This window comes from Mustela erminea, chromosome 2 (assembly GCF_009829155.1).
Source record: "Mustela erminea isolate mMusErm1 chromosome 2, mMusErm1.Pri, whole genome shotgun sequence".
In the NCBI taxonomy this organism is placed as follows: Eukaryota; Metazoa; Chordata; class Mammalia; order Carnivora; family Mustelidae; genus Mustela; species Mustela erminea.
This window is the reverse complement of record NC_045615.1, coordinates 2,461,080-2,476,090: the sequence shown is the minus strand read 5'-3', so window position 1 is coordinate 2,476,090 and position 15,011 is coordinate 2,461,080. Positions and strand designations below refer to the sequence as shown.

The 15,011-nt window shown below is 46.9% G+C and overlaps 1 protein-coding gene across 1 annotated transcript; it reads right to left on the bottom strand.

Moving 5' to 3' along the window:
• Positions 1 to 9,080: 9,080 nt before the first annotated feature.
• POLR3D (RNA polymerase III subunit D) lies at positions 9,081 to 14,548 on the bottom strand. The gene is made up of 9 exons (XM_032332127.1): positions 14,398 to 14,548; positions 14,012 to 14,181; positions 13,099 to 13,142; positions 12,328 to 12,479; positions 12,044 to 12,168; positions 11,688 to 11,856; positions 11,066 to 11,331; positions 10,041 to 10,193; positions 9,081 to 9,878 (listed from the first exon to the last, which is right to left on the bottom strand). Exons 2-9 carry the CDS (start codon positions 14,174 to 14,176, stop codon positions 9,756 to 9,758), a joined length of 1,197 nt encoding a protein of 398 aa, XP_032188018.1. The 5' UTR covers positions 14,177 to 14,181; positions 14,398 to 14,548; the 3' UTR covers positions 9,081 to 9,755.
• Positions 14,549 to 15,011: the final 463 nt, after the last annotated feature.

Below are 15,011 nucleotides of genomic sequence, written 5' to 3'. Positions count from 1 at the left end.
AGATTGTTTAATAGGCAATCATAAAAGTCCCATAAGAGAGGATGCTGGGTGGGTCAAGAGTGATAATGCTGAAAGTGTGGTAAGAAGTGGTAACATTCCAGATAAATCCTTTTTAATTATGATTTTGAAAAATGGAATCACAACACCATTATCACAGCTTAAAAAATAACAATACATATTTAATATTATCAAATATCTAGTCAATACACAGATATACAAAATTACCTTGAGGGTTTTTTTTTTTTTTTTTTTTACATTTGTTAGAAATGTCAAAGATAAAGCTGGATAGTAGTTGAAGCAGTGAAAACAGATCTTATTCAGTATTCCCTGACAGTAGGCAAAACAGCTGAGCTCCACTCCAATTTGTGAAGAGGCAACAGGGCATTTTATTTTATTTTATTTTATTTATTTTTTTTTTTTTTTCAAAAGATTTTATTTATTTATTTGTCAGAGAGAGAGCAAGCGAGAGAGCAAGCACAGGCAGACAGAGTGGAAGGCAGAGTCAGAGGAAGAAGCAGGCTCCCTGCGGAGCAAGGAGCCCGATGTGGGACTCGATCCCAGGACGCTGGGATCATGACCTGAGCTGAAGGCAGCTGCTTAACCAACTGAGCCACCCAGGCGTCCCAACAGGGCATTTTAAATGGAGAATGAAGAGCATGGCCTCACGCTAAAAATTATAAAGGATTGATTACTGTAAATGTGATTAGGCCAGCAGCGTCTGCTAGCTGGCAATTATGGAAGTTAGGAATCCATCTTCCCAGAGACAGGGAGATGAAAGACCTCTTCTTCCTGATTATACTTCAGAGGAATGGCTTTCCGGTCCCTGAGACAGACATTCGGAAGTTACAGAAGATACACAAACATCTTGAAGGGACAGAGGAAGGATTCACAACTGCAAGCCCTTTTTAATGAGTGCTCTAAGAAAACAAGATGGGGCCGATGTTGGGTATTAGCTAAAACAAACAGCAATTTTTTTTTTTTTTTTGGACAGCTCTGAGCTTTTCCAAAAGGGAACTCAAAAGGAGCTGTGTTGTCCCAGGGATGAGGCCTTTGGCTGCTAGAAGGCATGTTAAGAGTTTGGTCAAGCCTCAGGGTGGGGGTTTAAAGGGAGCCTTCATATTGAGAGGTTTTTGCAGTTCTCAGAATCTATATCAGATAAGGTCCATATATTGTAACTGACTTTCTCTCTTAAATTTCTTTTAACCTATAGGGTCCTCCTGATTCTTCCTTTTTATCCCTTACGACTTGTTTGTTGAAGAAATGGAGTCATTTGTCCTGAGACACAATCAAGATTTTGCTTACTGGACTCTCATGGCTTATTTTAACATGTTTCTTGGATCCTATATTTCTCTGAAGTTGGTACTTAGGGTCGAGTTGCCTAGTAGACATACAAAAAAGAGATGGGAGAGTACAGCTGGATATAAGGCTGGAAGACAGGAGGGATCCAACTGGCAACAATAAATTGAAAGTCATGGGCATAGAGAGTTTAAAGCCAATTCCAGATGTGAAAGGAGAAAGGTGAGGGAACGAGAGGACATGAGAAACCCTCAAAGCAATTAGAGGTGCGGAGATGGGGCGGTACTGGGAAGGATGAGGAGCACATTCAATGTGAGGGGAGTGACCCTGAAGCCAAGAAAAGAAGGTACTTAAAGGAGTGCTCAACTGTGTCAAATGTGGTAACAGATTCTATCAAATAAGGACTGCTAATTTCTATTGTTTGGTCAAGACGTCACTGGTGACCTTGAGAAGAGCTCTTTGGAATGGGTTCAAGAAAGAATCAATGAGAATGTGGGGAGACATGTAAAGACAACTCTTTCAAGACATTTTACTGCAAAGGGAAGCAGAGGAAAAAGGCTTAACTGGAGATCAACACAACCTTGAAGGAAAATTTGTTGTTTTCAAGATGGATCAGTAAGAGCCTATTTGTATCCTGTGAAAATGATCTAATAGAGGGTGAAATTGGGGTATTATGTAGGGGGGTTGCTGGAGCAATATCCTTGGAATAGGAAGAGGGGATAGAATCTAGTGCCCCAGGGAAGGGTCTGGTCTCAGCGGGGAGCAAGACAGTCCATCCACAGTAATAGGAGGTGAGGCTGTGCACTGGGACACAGATACAGACAGAGCCCTCAATGCCATAGAGGGACTGCGTGTTCTAAGTGCTTCTGCTTGCATATTGCACTAAGAAACAGGGCTGTCAGCTAAGACTGAGAAATGGAGAGCTGTTGAAGGTTGGAGGACACAGGAATAGTGGTTAGCTGGTACTCTCTGGGGAGTGAGGAAAATAAAAAGACTAAGAAAATATAGATTATTGGTCTTAAAGTGAGACCATCAGCTTGCCGGGTGTTTCTCCATCCAAGTTTAAGCTCTCAGAGGAAATGCAGAGTAAGCAGAGACTTAGATCTACCTAAAAGTGGGATTTTTTCCCCAATGAGTAAGACAGGAAAGAAGAGCAAGGGCACTGAGGGTGTATGCAAGGAAGTTGTTATAATGACCACGCATGATATCTACAGAGGCAATTGAGGGTTTGCTTATGTAAGTGATGTGCCTTAGAAACTCCTCCCTGTCACAACTGGGACCAGCAATTCAGGTTTGTTTGTTTTTAAGTAGGCTCCACCCAGCATAGAGCCCAGTGCAGGGCTTGAACTCACAACCGTGGGATCAATACCTGAGCTGAGATCAAGAGTCAGTGCTTAACCGACTGAGCCATCCAGTTGCTCCTGTTCAGTTATTATTAAAGTAAGTTAAGCAGATGTGACAAAGTGTACTCGTTGTTCCACAATATCCTCTGTTTCCTTCTTCCATGATCATGAACTTTGACTCTTAGGAGGGTACATGCTCATTCAAAACAAAGACTATATTTCTCAGTCTCCTTCAAGGCCAGGGGTGACTATGTCTCTACTTTCTGGACAAAGATATATAATCATCAACATTATGAGACAGCTCCCAGGAAACTCCCTAAAAGGAGATATGATACACACTGTGTCCTTTAGCAAACGGGAGGGCTATGAACCTTTCATTTATCTGGCCACCCGGGGTGGGGATGCAATGACTAGAGCTCTGGTCTTGCACTTAGAACATGAGGATGAGGACCATACCCTAGACACTATAGGGAGATAAGCTGGAGAAACCCTAGGCCCTTGGCTCTTTGTGGCCCAGAGCTGCTATCCACACCAGTTCAGACTACATTTTAGAGATTTTACAGGAGAGAAATAAAATCCTATTTGTTTAAAGCACTGTTTTTGGATGGCTCAATTTCTCATAGCTGAATCTAATATTAACTGATATTTTGGGGAACATTCCTAGTGAAAGAAACGAAGCTATTTTAAATATTTTAACTTGACACTTATTAATGGACATTCATCCACTGGTCTTTTCGTGTAGGGATGAGTCCTTCTCTTTGAGTAGGGTTCCACTAATTAGCATTCACAGAAACTACACATGCCCACGATGCACTGCTAAGATCACCAGTTTGGATTTCTCCAAAAGCAGAATGCAAAGGCAAAGTCTTAGGGAACTTGTGAAGCCATGTGAATACGATACCCTGGATGTTTACAATTACTCCCATCTTTATGTCTTCCTTGCCTACACCTAATTCAACAGTATTTTTTATTGACTTGCTTTTTTTAAGTCTTTCCACAGCATTTGCTTTGGTTTAGAAGAACTTTGTTTTAGCATTCGCTGTTCGTCAGTTTATATAGTATTTCATTACCTATTTACCTTATTTTCATCAGGAGTACTTTCTCTTAGCCCTCATATTTTATTAGTTTATGCAATGTTTAACTGAACTCCACAATTACAACAGCAAACACAACTGGCAGAAGCAAGCTGGGGAAAACATAACTGACTTTGCACATAACCCAACTGAGGGAACAGTGCATTCTTCCCAGCATCAACCCTCTCTGATGTTTGTTGGAGGGAAGAGAGAGAACATTAGTTACCTGTCCACTTGAGTACGGGTCAGATCTGCTACTCAGCCTCTTTTTACATTTATATAATTTAAAAGAGTCTTGATGATACATTTAACTTTACAAGTGCAGGAGCAAGTCTTACACACTGTTGATGGGCATGTGAAGGCATTCTGGAGGACAGTATCTATCGAAGCCTTAAAAACGTCATAGACCTGACTCGGCAAAGTCATTTTTAATAAAGAATCCTACCAAAATAATTGAGACATTTCTGAAAGAATTCCTATGATTATCTTGCTCTAGGAAAAGGTTTAAGAGCCACATGGAATATGGCTAGTTTTATGTACTGACTGTGCTTTCATTTGGGATATACTGTTTTGAAGGAATGAATCAGAGAGAACTATAACTTTGGATTGGCACCAGGACATGGTCACAGAAAGTTTATATTAAAATTTTGGATCCTTAAGCCAACTGTGATGAATACAGCTTATGGGAGCTCAAGTGCCACCTGATTACTGGGGTTAGAAAGGGAAGACCACCAAATAAATAAGTAAATAAATAAAAATAAAACAAGTGAAAGAAAGGGAATACCACATTTCCCCAAATCTCTTGTGCTGGGGTTCTGGATGTGAATCAGTTTCCATCAACTGAGATGTGAAAGGTGGAAGGCAGGCCATCTTCCTACCATTGTAGCTGATTCCTGCCAAAGTTGTGGAGTCTGATTCTTCTTTCCCTCACACCCCACCTTAATATCAGCATAGCATGCTGGCCCCACCTTTGAAGGAACTACCCAGAATCCATGCACTTCCTAAAACCTCCCCTCTTTCCACCCTAGTCCTCAGCACAACCAACCGTCACCAGGATGACTGTAGCAGCCTTCAGACATATCTCTGCTTCTACCTTTACCTTCTAAAACCTGGGTAACACTTGTGACAGTGAACCGTTTCACTTAGAAGACAGCCAAAGTCCGCTTGGTGGCCTAAAGACCAGCTGACCTGGACCACCCACCCCACACTTCCTTTGCTGCGCTGCGTTCTCCCTCCTGGTTTCAGCTCCAGCCAGCCTCCTTTGCTGCTCCTAATTCTGGCTGTCCTCACCCCCTACTGGTCCTGCCAGTTCACTTCCTCCAGTGACACTTCCTCAACTGTGATATGCTGAGCTACCTACCACCTGGAGACTCCTTCTCCCATTTCAAAAAATTCCCAAGTGCCTGTCACCTTCTAAATGCCATACAATTTATTTTTGTTTCTTGTCTGTCCCTCCACTAAAATGAAAGTTCTGTCAGGACAGACATCTTCCACCTCTGTCACTGTGTCATTAAGCTACAATGTGCCTAGCACCCAGGAGGCATTGTCTGTGGGCTTTTTCCTTTCAGGTGTCCCAGGGTCCAGTCTTCAGCTCTGTGGTTCTCCAGAGGCAGCTGGAACTGTGGGGATTTGATCACTGGACTGCAGCTATGAGGTGTTCTGTAACTCAACAGCTCCACAGCCAGATTCTCCACCCTCCCCACTAACAATATCATAGCACCCCTGGTAGGAGTTCTCTGGTGTTTGGATTCCTGGAGGCTCAACCTATTACTCACTCCTCCAGCTTTCCAATGAGTCTATAAACACTTATTTTCCTGTATTAAATGCTTCTGCTTAGAATAACTGGAATGGCTTTTATTTTTCCAAGGAACCCTGAAAATTACATGAGGTAGAGCTCTTAGACCAATGACCCAAACAGAAGAAAGCCCCGCCCCTACCTCAGTCCTTGGGGAGTTCCATCAGTGACTGCTCCAACACAAGGGAACAAAAGAAACTCTTCAGAAGAGCTGAGTCAGAAGTTGGCCACACAGGGAGTTACTGGAGTTGGCATTCTCGCTCCATTTTTTTCAGAGGATACCCCTGAGATCCAGTCCTTCCAGTCCCTACCCTCTATTGGTAGAACTTTGGCAGCTGAACCATATCCAAGAGGAGCTGTAAACACCACATCTGTCACTAGCTAGAGCCATCTGAAGAGGGGAAATGCCACAACTATGAATGTCCTGCATTAGGATGAGGGTGGCAGCACATGACCAACAGGCAGTGGATGTCATTTTTCACATAATACCTAAGAAATAAGCCTCCTTTCCTTTAAAGAGCCAAGTGTTAAGTGGTCAATTTAATTGGACCATGGAGGTAGGTCTAGGAGTAAAAGACCCTGTCTTTAATTCACTCAGCCAGTTCAGACAGATCTGAACTACAAGATGCTCATTAACAAAGAACTTTATGTATTTTTAAGATAAAGCACATGATGAGACAACATAATATTTTTACCATTGGTTTAGAGTCTGAAAAAGAATATGTACTAAAATGTTAAACTGATGTATTTAGAAGAAAAGGTAACTGGGACATTCAAAAAACTCTACCTAGATATACCTCAACTCTTTGTCATTCCCACAAATAAAACTGTTTCAGATAACAGGTTGCCAAAGGCCCAGGGACAAACTGCTCCATCCATCTGCTTGGCAGCACCACATCTAAGGGTGGGAACGTGACCCAGCTCTGTCAAAGACACACAGGGGCAAGTGTCTTTGGGCTTCTGAAGGATATTGCCAAGAGCACAATGAGGAGAAAGTTCCTTTACAACTGCCCACTTTGCTTCCTGCTGTGGCTTTGGACGCTCATTTGGAGAAATGATCCTGAGCTGTGGCAGCCGCTTTGCAACACGGAGGCTAGCAGAACAAATGGATCTAAGCAAATCTTGATGACATTTTGGCTGCCACCCAACCCCAGAGCCATTTATCTCTAGGCTTCTCGTTACATGTGATAACTACACATCCTGACTGCTTATGCCACCGTCGGCCTGGCTTCCTGTTATACTTATGCTGCTCAGACTCTACAGGGCCTCTCTTCTGTCTGGCACCAAATGAATACTTTATGTTCACTCTAATTTAAAGATTTATTTATTTATTTATTTATTTATTAGAGAGAGAGAGAGAGAGAGAGATCACAAGTAGGCAGAGAGGCAGGCACAGAGAGAGAGGTGGAAGCAGGCTCCCGGCTGAGCAGAGAGCCTGATGCGGGGCTCGATCCTAGGACACTGAGATCATAACCTGAGCCAAAGGCAGAGGCTTAACCCAGAGCCACCCAGGCACCCCTGTTCACTTTAATTTAAAAACAACCCTATTAAGCGGCTACTATTACCTCCTGTTTATAGAAAACAAATAAAACTGAACGTAGGGAGGCTAAGTAATTCTCCCCAAAGTTACTGGTAGAGTTGGATTCAAATCCAAGCCTGGCTTTAGAGCCCACAGTGTCACTCTACTCACACAGTTAAAAAATGGACACGTCTATAGTTCTCGTTTAGAATCGTAACAAAATGCCTACACACAGATGCAGGTAGTGATAAATTTGCATACATTTGCACTCACACATATGAATTTGGACTTTAGGATTTTTCCTCCCGTTATTTGCGTTTATATGCTGGTAGGAACGTATGCTTCAGAGGCCTGGTCAAGAAAGCAGACTTGTTTCAACTTTTTCCCACACTTTCACTGATGACATCCATTCTGTGTATCGAGGATACTGAGACAGGTCCTGGGACTCTGATGCAGAGTCATTAACAGTCAATTCCCAAGATACCTGAAATGGAGAAAGGGAAAGTGGTACATGCTCTTCCTCAAGCCTTCCTGGGAGAGCTGAAGATGGCAAAATACCAAGGGTTAACAAGGCAGGGCCTTTGAACTAGCCCAGAAAAACAGAAAGAACAGTGTTTCTGAACTGGAGAAACAGAAGAGAAACAGAGGACTGCAACAGAGGCCCAGTGGTAGGTTATCACCTCTCTAAAAGAAGAAAGCACCTGAGCCCAGAGAACAAAGCTCAGCCTTCAACCAAACAGAACTTCCATGGTTCATGTCTCCACAGAAGCCTCCTGTCCCTTACAAGAGACCAGAACAATCCGAGAGATAGAGCACACGTAAGCTCTTAGCTACAGGAGGGGCAATGTTCAATTCCCCTCACAGCTGCTGGCTAGGCAGTTTGAGGGGCTCAACATAGGCAAACCACAGTCGTCATGAACAAAAATCAGACTCCATGGGACAGAAAGGTGAGACTAAAGGAAGGCATACCCATCTTAAATCTCCAAGTCAGGAGGAGGCAGTCTTCTTGAGCCTGTGTGGTCCATCGCTGTTCCAGAGGTGGCTGGCTAAGCTCACAGCAAAGGGAGCTATGACATCAGTCACATGTCTAATGACCAGACACTGCTACAGGCAGCTTTCTCTAACCTTTAAGATGTCTCCCACCATCGAAGTAGGAAAAAAACCCCAGTCCCGTGGACAGGGGATGAGGGAGAAGCTGCTCCTCCATGAATGGCACACTGGAAGGATCAAGAACATGATGATTTGGTAAAAAGAACAAGGTCACAGACCCATTAACTTAAAGGCCAGCAGGGATTGCGATGCAGACCTGGTGATGGCAGGACAGGAGGGACAGGGGCACCTCTCGAATTCAAAGCTTTTGAAGTGGGAGGCCATCTGTCAAGCATCAAAGAAGCCACTACGCAATAAATCCCTAATCGTCGTCTTCCCAAGGTTGTTTTTTAGCAGTATTAGAGAGTGCTTCTAATTCTGAGTGCTCACAGGGTTCTATTGGGAAATATTTTTTTTTTTTTTTTAAAAGATTTTATTTATTTATTAGACAGAATCACAAGTAGTCAGGCAGGCAGAGAGAGAGGAGGAAGCAGGCTCCCCGAGGAGCCCGATGTGGGGATCGATCCCAGGACCCCGGGACCATGACCTGAGCCGAAGGCAGAGGCCTTAACCCACTGAGCCACCCAGGTGCCCCTCTATTGGGAAATATTTAAATGGAAGCCAAGAATACCGCTAGTCATTGCAGGGCTTGGGGGTGGGGGATGAGTCCTGGCAACCCCTGCCCCGCCAATGTCTCCCAAAGGCAAATGTAGGGTGCTGGAAGGAGTCTCTGAATTCACCTCCAGTAGAACCTTCAGCTAGCACCTCACCGCACTGAACAGGAGGCACTTAGCTAAGAGTGTTCAAGAGAAAATGGGCAGAGCTGCCTGAACCTGTATCTTCAGAGCTTCTGGGCTCAGGGGAATGGCACGTGCAGTCAGGAGGCAGGGAGAGAGCAGCTCTAGACACGTCTTCTGAGAGATTCCTGGAATCTCTATTTTGTTTGAAAACAGACTCAGGCAAAGGGAAGGGAAACTAACATTTATTGAGTGCCCACTGTGTTTATCTGGCCTTGTGCAAGGAGTTTTCACCTACAGCATTCCACTTCATCCTCACACCAACCCTGTGAGGTAGGTATTATCCTCATTTTTGTCCCATGAGGAATATGAGGCTCAGATAGGTTAGGTAGTTTGTCCAAGGTTGCACAGCTAGTAACTGATGGAGCTGGGATTAAGCACTGAGTCCCAGACTCAAAAATTCCCTGCTCTCTCTCCAACAATGCTTCTTGGAAAAAAGAGAAGGGAGCAAAAGCAGCAACAGTCCTTATGCTTCCTACCCTGAGAACAAGCCAGTCAGCAAAAGGAGGAGCATGGACTTTCCCACAGACCCTCCCCTCTCTACCTGGGGAGGGTACAGTCACTCGAAGAGATAAGACATAAATATAAAAATAAATAGAAGGGACAAGTCCCCCAGCAGCAAGGATGTGCAGGATCCATGCTGTGGGAAGGCCACTGTGCCATTCACAGCTGCCGTGGGAGGGAGCCACGTGGGCTCTGTGGGGGAAACTGGGACAATGGCTGCCAAAGGCTGGAGTGGGTGGGCTCAACAGGCCCCTTCTGGGTCGCACAGATTTGAGAACAAAACGTCTGGAGCAGGCAGCAGCCGTGGGCACAGTCACCATCATCCTCCATCTGCTCATTTTACCGGTGTTTGTGATCCAAGAGGGACTCAAAATCGGGGGAACATACAAGTTTGTGCTTTATGTGTCCCAGGACCGTCATCTCACCAGTCCGACTGTCTCCAAGGCCCACGGACACGAGCTCCTGCCAATCAACAGAGACAGCGATGAGAACCGAAGCTACACGGCCTGTTACTCAGTCCTGATTTTCATGCGATAACCCCGAGAATGCTTCTCCCTTGGCGTGGACCCCTCAACACTCCTTACCTCTTAAGGAGCCCCTACTACTACCCTTACGGGCTCTCACCTGCAGAAAGGAACAGGCGGTTCCCATTGTTACGTCTAGAGTCACCTTGCCCAGGAGGAGCTGCACCTTTCCTGACTTGCGGATGAGCAGCTTGCCAACCTGACCCTCTGTCAGGTCAGCCAGGGTACACACATTCTCTGCCAGCCTGGCTTCCTGCGGAGAGAATCAGAAGACGGAAACAGGGTAAGGAGCTGTTTCCTCCATCCTCTATGAATGACACCTTTTCCAAAGGAAAGCATCAGCAGCAGAGGTTAGAATGAACTCCTCCAGAGGACCTTTCCGCAGGGCTCCCTGCCATTGGCTGAATGACAAAACGCAAAGCAAACACATCAACAAATGGACAAAATACTGGTAACTGCTCCGGTGGAGGGATGGTACATGAGCATTTATGTTCTCTCATCCACGTATGTTCAAAATATTTCACTATAAAAAATAAACACGCTGGATGCCTGGTTGGCTCAGTGGGTTAAGCCTCTGCCTTTAGCTCAGGTCATGATCCCGGGGTCCTGGGATCGAGCCCCACATCGGGCTCTCTGCTCCACGGGGAGCCTGCTTCCTTCTCTCTCTCTGCCTGCCTCTCTGCCTACTTGTGATCTCTGTCAAATAAATAAATAAAATCTTTTTTTTTTTTAAAAGATTTTATTTATTTGTCAGAGAGAGGGAGAGCGAGCGAGCACAGGCAGACAGAATGGCAGGCAGAGGCAGAGGGAGAAGCAGGCTCCCTGCCGAGCAAGGAGCCTGATGTGGGACTCGATCCCAGGACGCTGGGATCATGACCTGAGCCGAAGGCAGCTGCTTAACCAACTGAGCAACCCAGGCATCCCATAAATAAAATCTTAAAAAAAAAAAAAAAAAAAAAAAAGTAAACACAGACATGATAGGGGTTGAAATACAAAGCCCCAAGTCCCTTGTGGGTAGAGAGAACAACATTTTGGCTTTGGTGGTATACCTCTGCTTCCCCAAGAGCTCACTGTTTCCCTTCCTGGTGCCCCTGGCATTTTCACAGAGCTCACTCCTGTGCATACCCGGTCTTTCTCCTGCTTTATAACCACCATCTGGCCATCCTCGCTCTGCACCTCTGTCTTGATAGGCTTGATGTCCTGAGTAGGCGGCTGGCCAGGGAGCGTGTCTGGTAGCTGAAGGAACAGCAGCTCTTCTTCCTGGGTGAGGCTCAGCTCCCTGAGCAGCTCTGCCACAGATATGTCCTTTGGGAGGCCCGGGGTCTTTCTGGCTGTCCTGGGAGGAGCCTTGATCTTGGCCTCCTCCTCCTCATCTCGGGGCTCCTCTTTCACTGCCCAAGGTAACACAAATGGAAGGGTTATGAAGTGGCCATCTCATTGTACTCTTCCCTTCATCCCCCTCTGCTTCACTGTCACTCAGCCACGAAGTGGGAGGGAATCACTAGTTATGAAGAAGGATCCAGGAGTTGTGTGGCTTATTTAAAAAGGAGCATCTGAGGCTAGGCCCACAGATCCATGTCAGCATGAACCTTCTGAGAGTGAGAATTCAATGTCCCTGTTCAGGTCATGTATTTTATAGCCAGAATGGGAGAGGACCTGCTTATGAATCTGGGAGGCTCATTCTGGGAGTGGAGTCCTGGGGGGCAGCCACAGGGAAGGAGAGGAAACATTAATGTACACAGAGTACCTTTCACAACAGGTACATCCACCTCCATGTCCTCTTCCTTGGGGCCAGCCAGCCAAGGTTTAACATCTGGCTCTTCATTCTCTTCCTTAAAAAGCCACCCTGAGTGGGCCAGCGGCAGCTGCACAGGCATGTTTCGAGTGTCATTCCTCAGCCCAGGGTCATCGATGAACTACCAGGGAAGAGTCAGGAGGTCACATGGTCTGGCTAGCATGCACACATACCTGGACTGAAGACCGCCACAGCCTCTTCTGACTGAAGATTCTTGCTGTTCACAGGCTTCCAGGATATCAGAGAGCTCTTATTCCCCCAAGCCCGGTTCCCCAGAAGCCCATTCCTCCTGGCCGAGTGGTACCTACATCATCCTTCTCCAGCATGCGCAGGATCTGTTTCGTTTCTTCATCTGTCTCCCTCTTTTCTTTTTTGATGTTGATGATATGAGAAGGTCCCATGTCTGACACATCCACTGTCTTATCCCAGTTCCCTGTGGGAAATCATTCAGTTCACCAGAGGTACGGAAGAGGCCAACAGCAAGGAAAACTGAACTGGGAGCAGGGGACTTATACTGCCCTTGCCCTTCTCTTGGGTAGTCTGGACTGAAATCCACTGATTCCTTCCTCCCGGAACCCCAGAAGCTCTGTACCCTTTTTCTTCATCATTTCAGCTGGACCCTGCTCAAAGATGGAATGGGACTGGATCACTTCTGGACGGCCCCGGCCCCGTCCATGCCCTTCTCGCTGTCGGTCTCTATCCCTGTCACGCTTCTCCTTCTTGATGGTTACTTCTTCCTTGGGCCTGGAAAACAGAATGGAGTTAGGGAAACCACTCACTCACTCTACCTCAGAGAACTGGTCTTACTCTACCACACGACTCTACTCCACCTGAGTGGAGAATTAATGAGCTGTAGCAGAAGAAGCAGAATTAGACCCTAAGTCTAGCACCTTTTCTATTTCCTTGATGGGGCAGTGTCCCTTCAGTTTGCTTTACATTTTACCTTCTTGCTTAAGAATATGCATTAGAACTACAACTCAAAAACTGAATTATAGACTGCCCCAAAATGTGGACTTTTTAGTACTGCTTGAAAGCAAGAAGGTTGTAATACAAAAGAACGTTAAGTGAAAACCTGACCCATTTTTTTGTCTAAACTAGTGCCTCTCAACTCTAGCTGTAAAAGATAATCATTCTGTTTCATTGCATAAAATTAAAATCCACTATTTCTAGAGACGGACTTCCAGGCCATCAGTATTTTTTTAAACTTGCATATTAGAATCACCTGGAAACCAGGGTCCAAAAATCACTAGTGAAAAAAATTAATACACAAATTTAGATTTCTGAGACACATCCCTAATTATTTCCCAGAAGACCCAAAATCAGAGCAATAAGGGGAAAGTTTTTAGAAGGCCCAGCTACTTACTCTTCCTTGATTTTCCGACTGATGATATTTGGGGTGAAGGTTTTCTGAAAATAAAATACGGGAATCACTGATTTGGTAAGTTCTGATCCCAAAGTAGAGAGAAAAATGAACATTCTCAAAGGTCATTCTACCTTCCCCATGGTTGTCAATGATTTAAAGAGACAGACGTGTACGTAAGAGGGACAAACACCCTGTCTGGATAGCTGTGGGCTTACAGAACAGGGCACCAAAACCTATTCAAGGTAGCAGCCTCAGCTCTGCTCTCTCCAAGGAGAGCCCTGAAGACTTTGAAAACTTATTTGTCTAATCTCACTTCCGGTCATCAAATTGCTATAGAAACCATAAGGTATCATAGGGAAGAGCAGCAAGGTTCAATTAGGAAGTCAGTGGGCCAGCACTCCCAGACTGCCACCAGCATTTCCAAAGGCAAACAAGTCTTTGAAAACTGGCTGCTTTATGCTTCTATTACAGCGCCCACCCTAGGGGGTGGGATAAATTTCAGGGCTATACTTACATCTACAATCATAAACACAACAGAAAAGGACACAGAGCCTCCAATGTCCTGCCTAGGATTCATTGCCTGCTGGCCTTCATGGGTTTCTTAAAAGTGTCCAAAACACATTTAAAAAAAAGAAAAAAAAGGTAAATAAGCCCTGCTCAAGTTGCTTGGGAAATAATTAGGATTCTCTGCCCTTCAGCCATCTCTGAGAACCAGGTCAGCATCCCGCACCCAGTATCTGGACCTGAAGGTAGGCAAACTCCCTAGAATGTGTCAGCAGAAGTCTGGGGGCGAGTTTCGTTAGGCCCAATTCCAAGCCTGGCACACGGTAGGCCCTACGTGAACATCAGCTGAACCCCAGGGTCCCGGAATTCAAGGTAGCAGGGTTTCTTTAGAAAGGTGCCATCGCGGTACCTTCTTGACTCCTCCAAGGGTGAGGTCCCTGGAGCGGATGGAGGGAAGGCGACCTGGAGTAAGTGGAGGCGCCGGTCGCCGCCCGATAAGCCCCCGTCCCCCAGAGAGGAGGGGGCGGGGACCTCCCGGAGCACTCGGCTCGCCCGCAGCGTTTCCTTGCGACATTTTGCCTGGGAGAAAGGAAGGAAAGGGGCAACAAAGTCACTCGAGGGGGCGGATACACGGACCCTGGGCGGAACCCCACCCACGTGGCCTCTCGCCCCCCCAGTCAGTGCGTCCCTCCTTTCCACGTGGCAAGACTCCCCGGACCACCCGGTCAGAGCCCTCGGCTCGCTCTCAGCCCAGGCCCCAGGCCAGGCACGAGGCAGAGACGCACCCCTGCGTACCCGGGATGTGGCTCCACACCACGCGCGTCCCGACTTCACCTCCTTCGCGGCCCGCAGAACGCCCGGGGTCTCAGCGCCCGGCGGAAGTCTGCGTGGCAGGGCCCGAGCGCCGCCATCTTGCCGCGGGGCGGAAGTGAGGTCGGTGGGCGGAGCCGGGCCACAGTATTTATCCGGCGGCGCCTCGCTCCCCTCCGCCTTCTCTTCCCGGTTCTTCCCGGAGTCGGGAAAAGCTGGGTTGAGAGGGCGAAAAAGGAAGAGGGGTCTGGGCTAGGTTACGCTGCGGTGCAGCGCTCGGGGGTCTTGGCCCGAGCCAAGGGGCAGAGGCGCCCAGCTCCGAGTCCGGGGGCTGTAGCGGCCGCTACGACCCAGCATGGGGATTCGCCGTGGCGGAACCTCTGGGAGCGGGGTCGCGGCTCGGCTCGGCGCGGCGCGGCGCGGCTCGGCTCGGGACGGGGCGAGGGGCGAAGGCGAGACCCGGAGTCAGAGTTGAGTAGGCCTAGTCCCAGCCGAGCTGCGTCTGTGGGCTCGATGATGACCTTGGAGTGGTCACTGTACTCTGGGCTGTGGCCTCGCCCTCGCTTGGTGGTCCTTCCCTTGGGCTGCTGGTGGGATCC

What these genes read in the sequence shown, in the direction of transcription:
- POLR3D (XM_032332127.1), bottom strand. Translation starts at nt 14,176, where the DNA reads ATGTCGCAAGGAAACGCTGCGGGCGAGCCGAGTGCTCCGGGAGGTCCC. An exon ending in GCATGCTGGAGAAGGATGAT is followed by an intron (nt 11,857 to 12,043) that starts GTAGGTACCACT and finishes CTTCCCTGGTAG; the next exon opens with TTCATCGATGACCCTGGGCT. An exon ending in GGATGTACCTGTTGTGAAAG is followed by an intron (nt 11,332 to 11,687) that starts GTACTCTGTGTA and finishes TACCTTGGGCAG; the next exon opens with TGAAAGAGGAGCCCCGAGAT.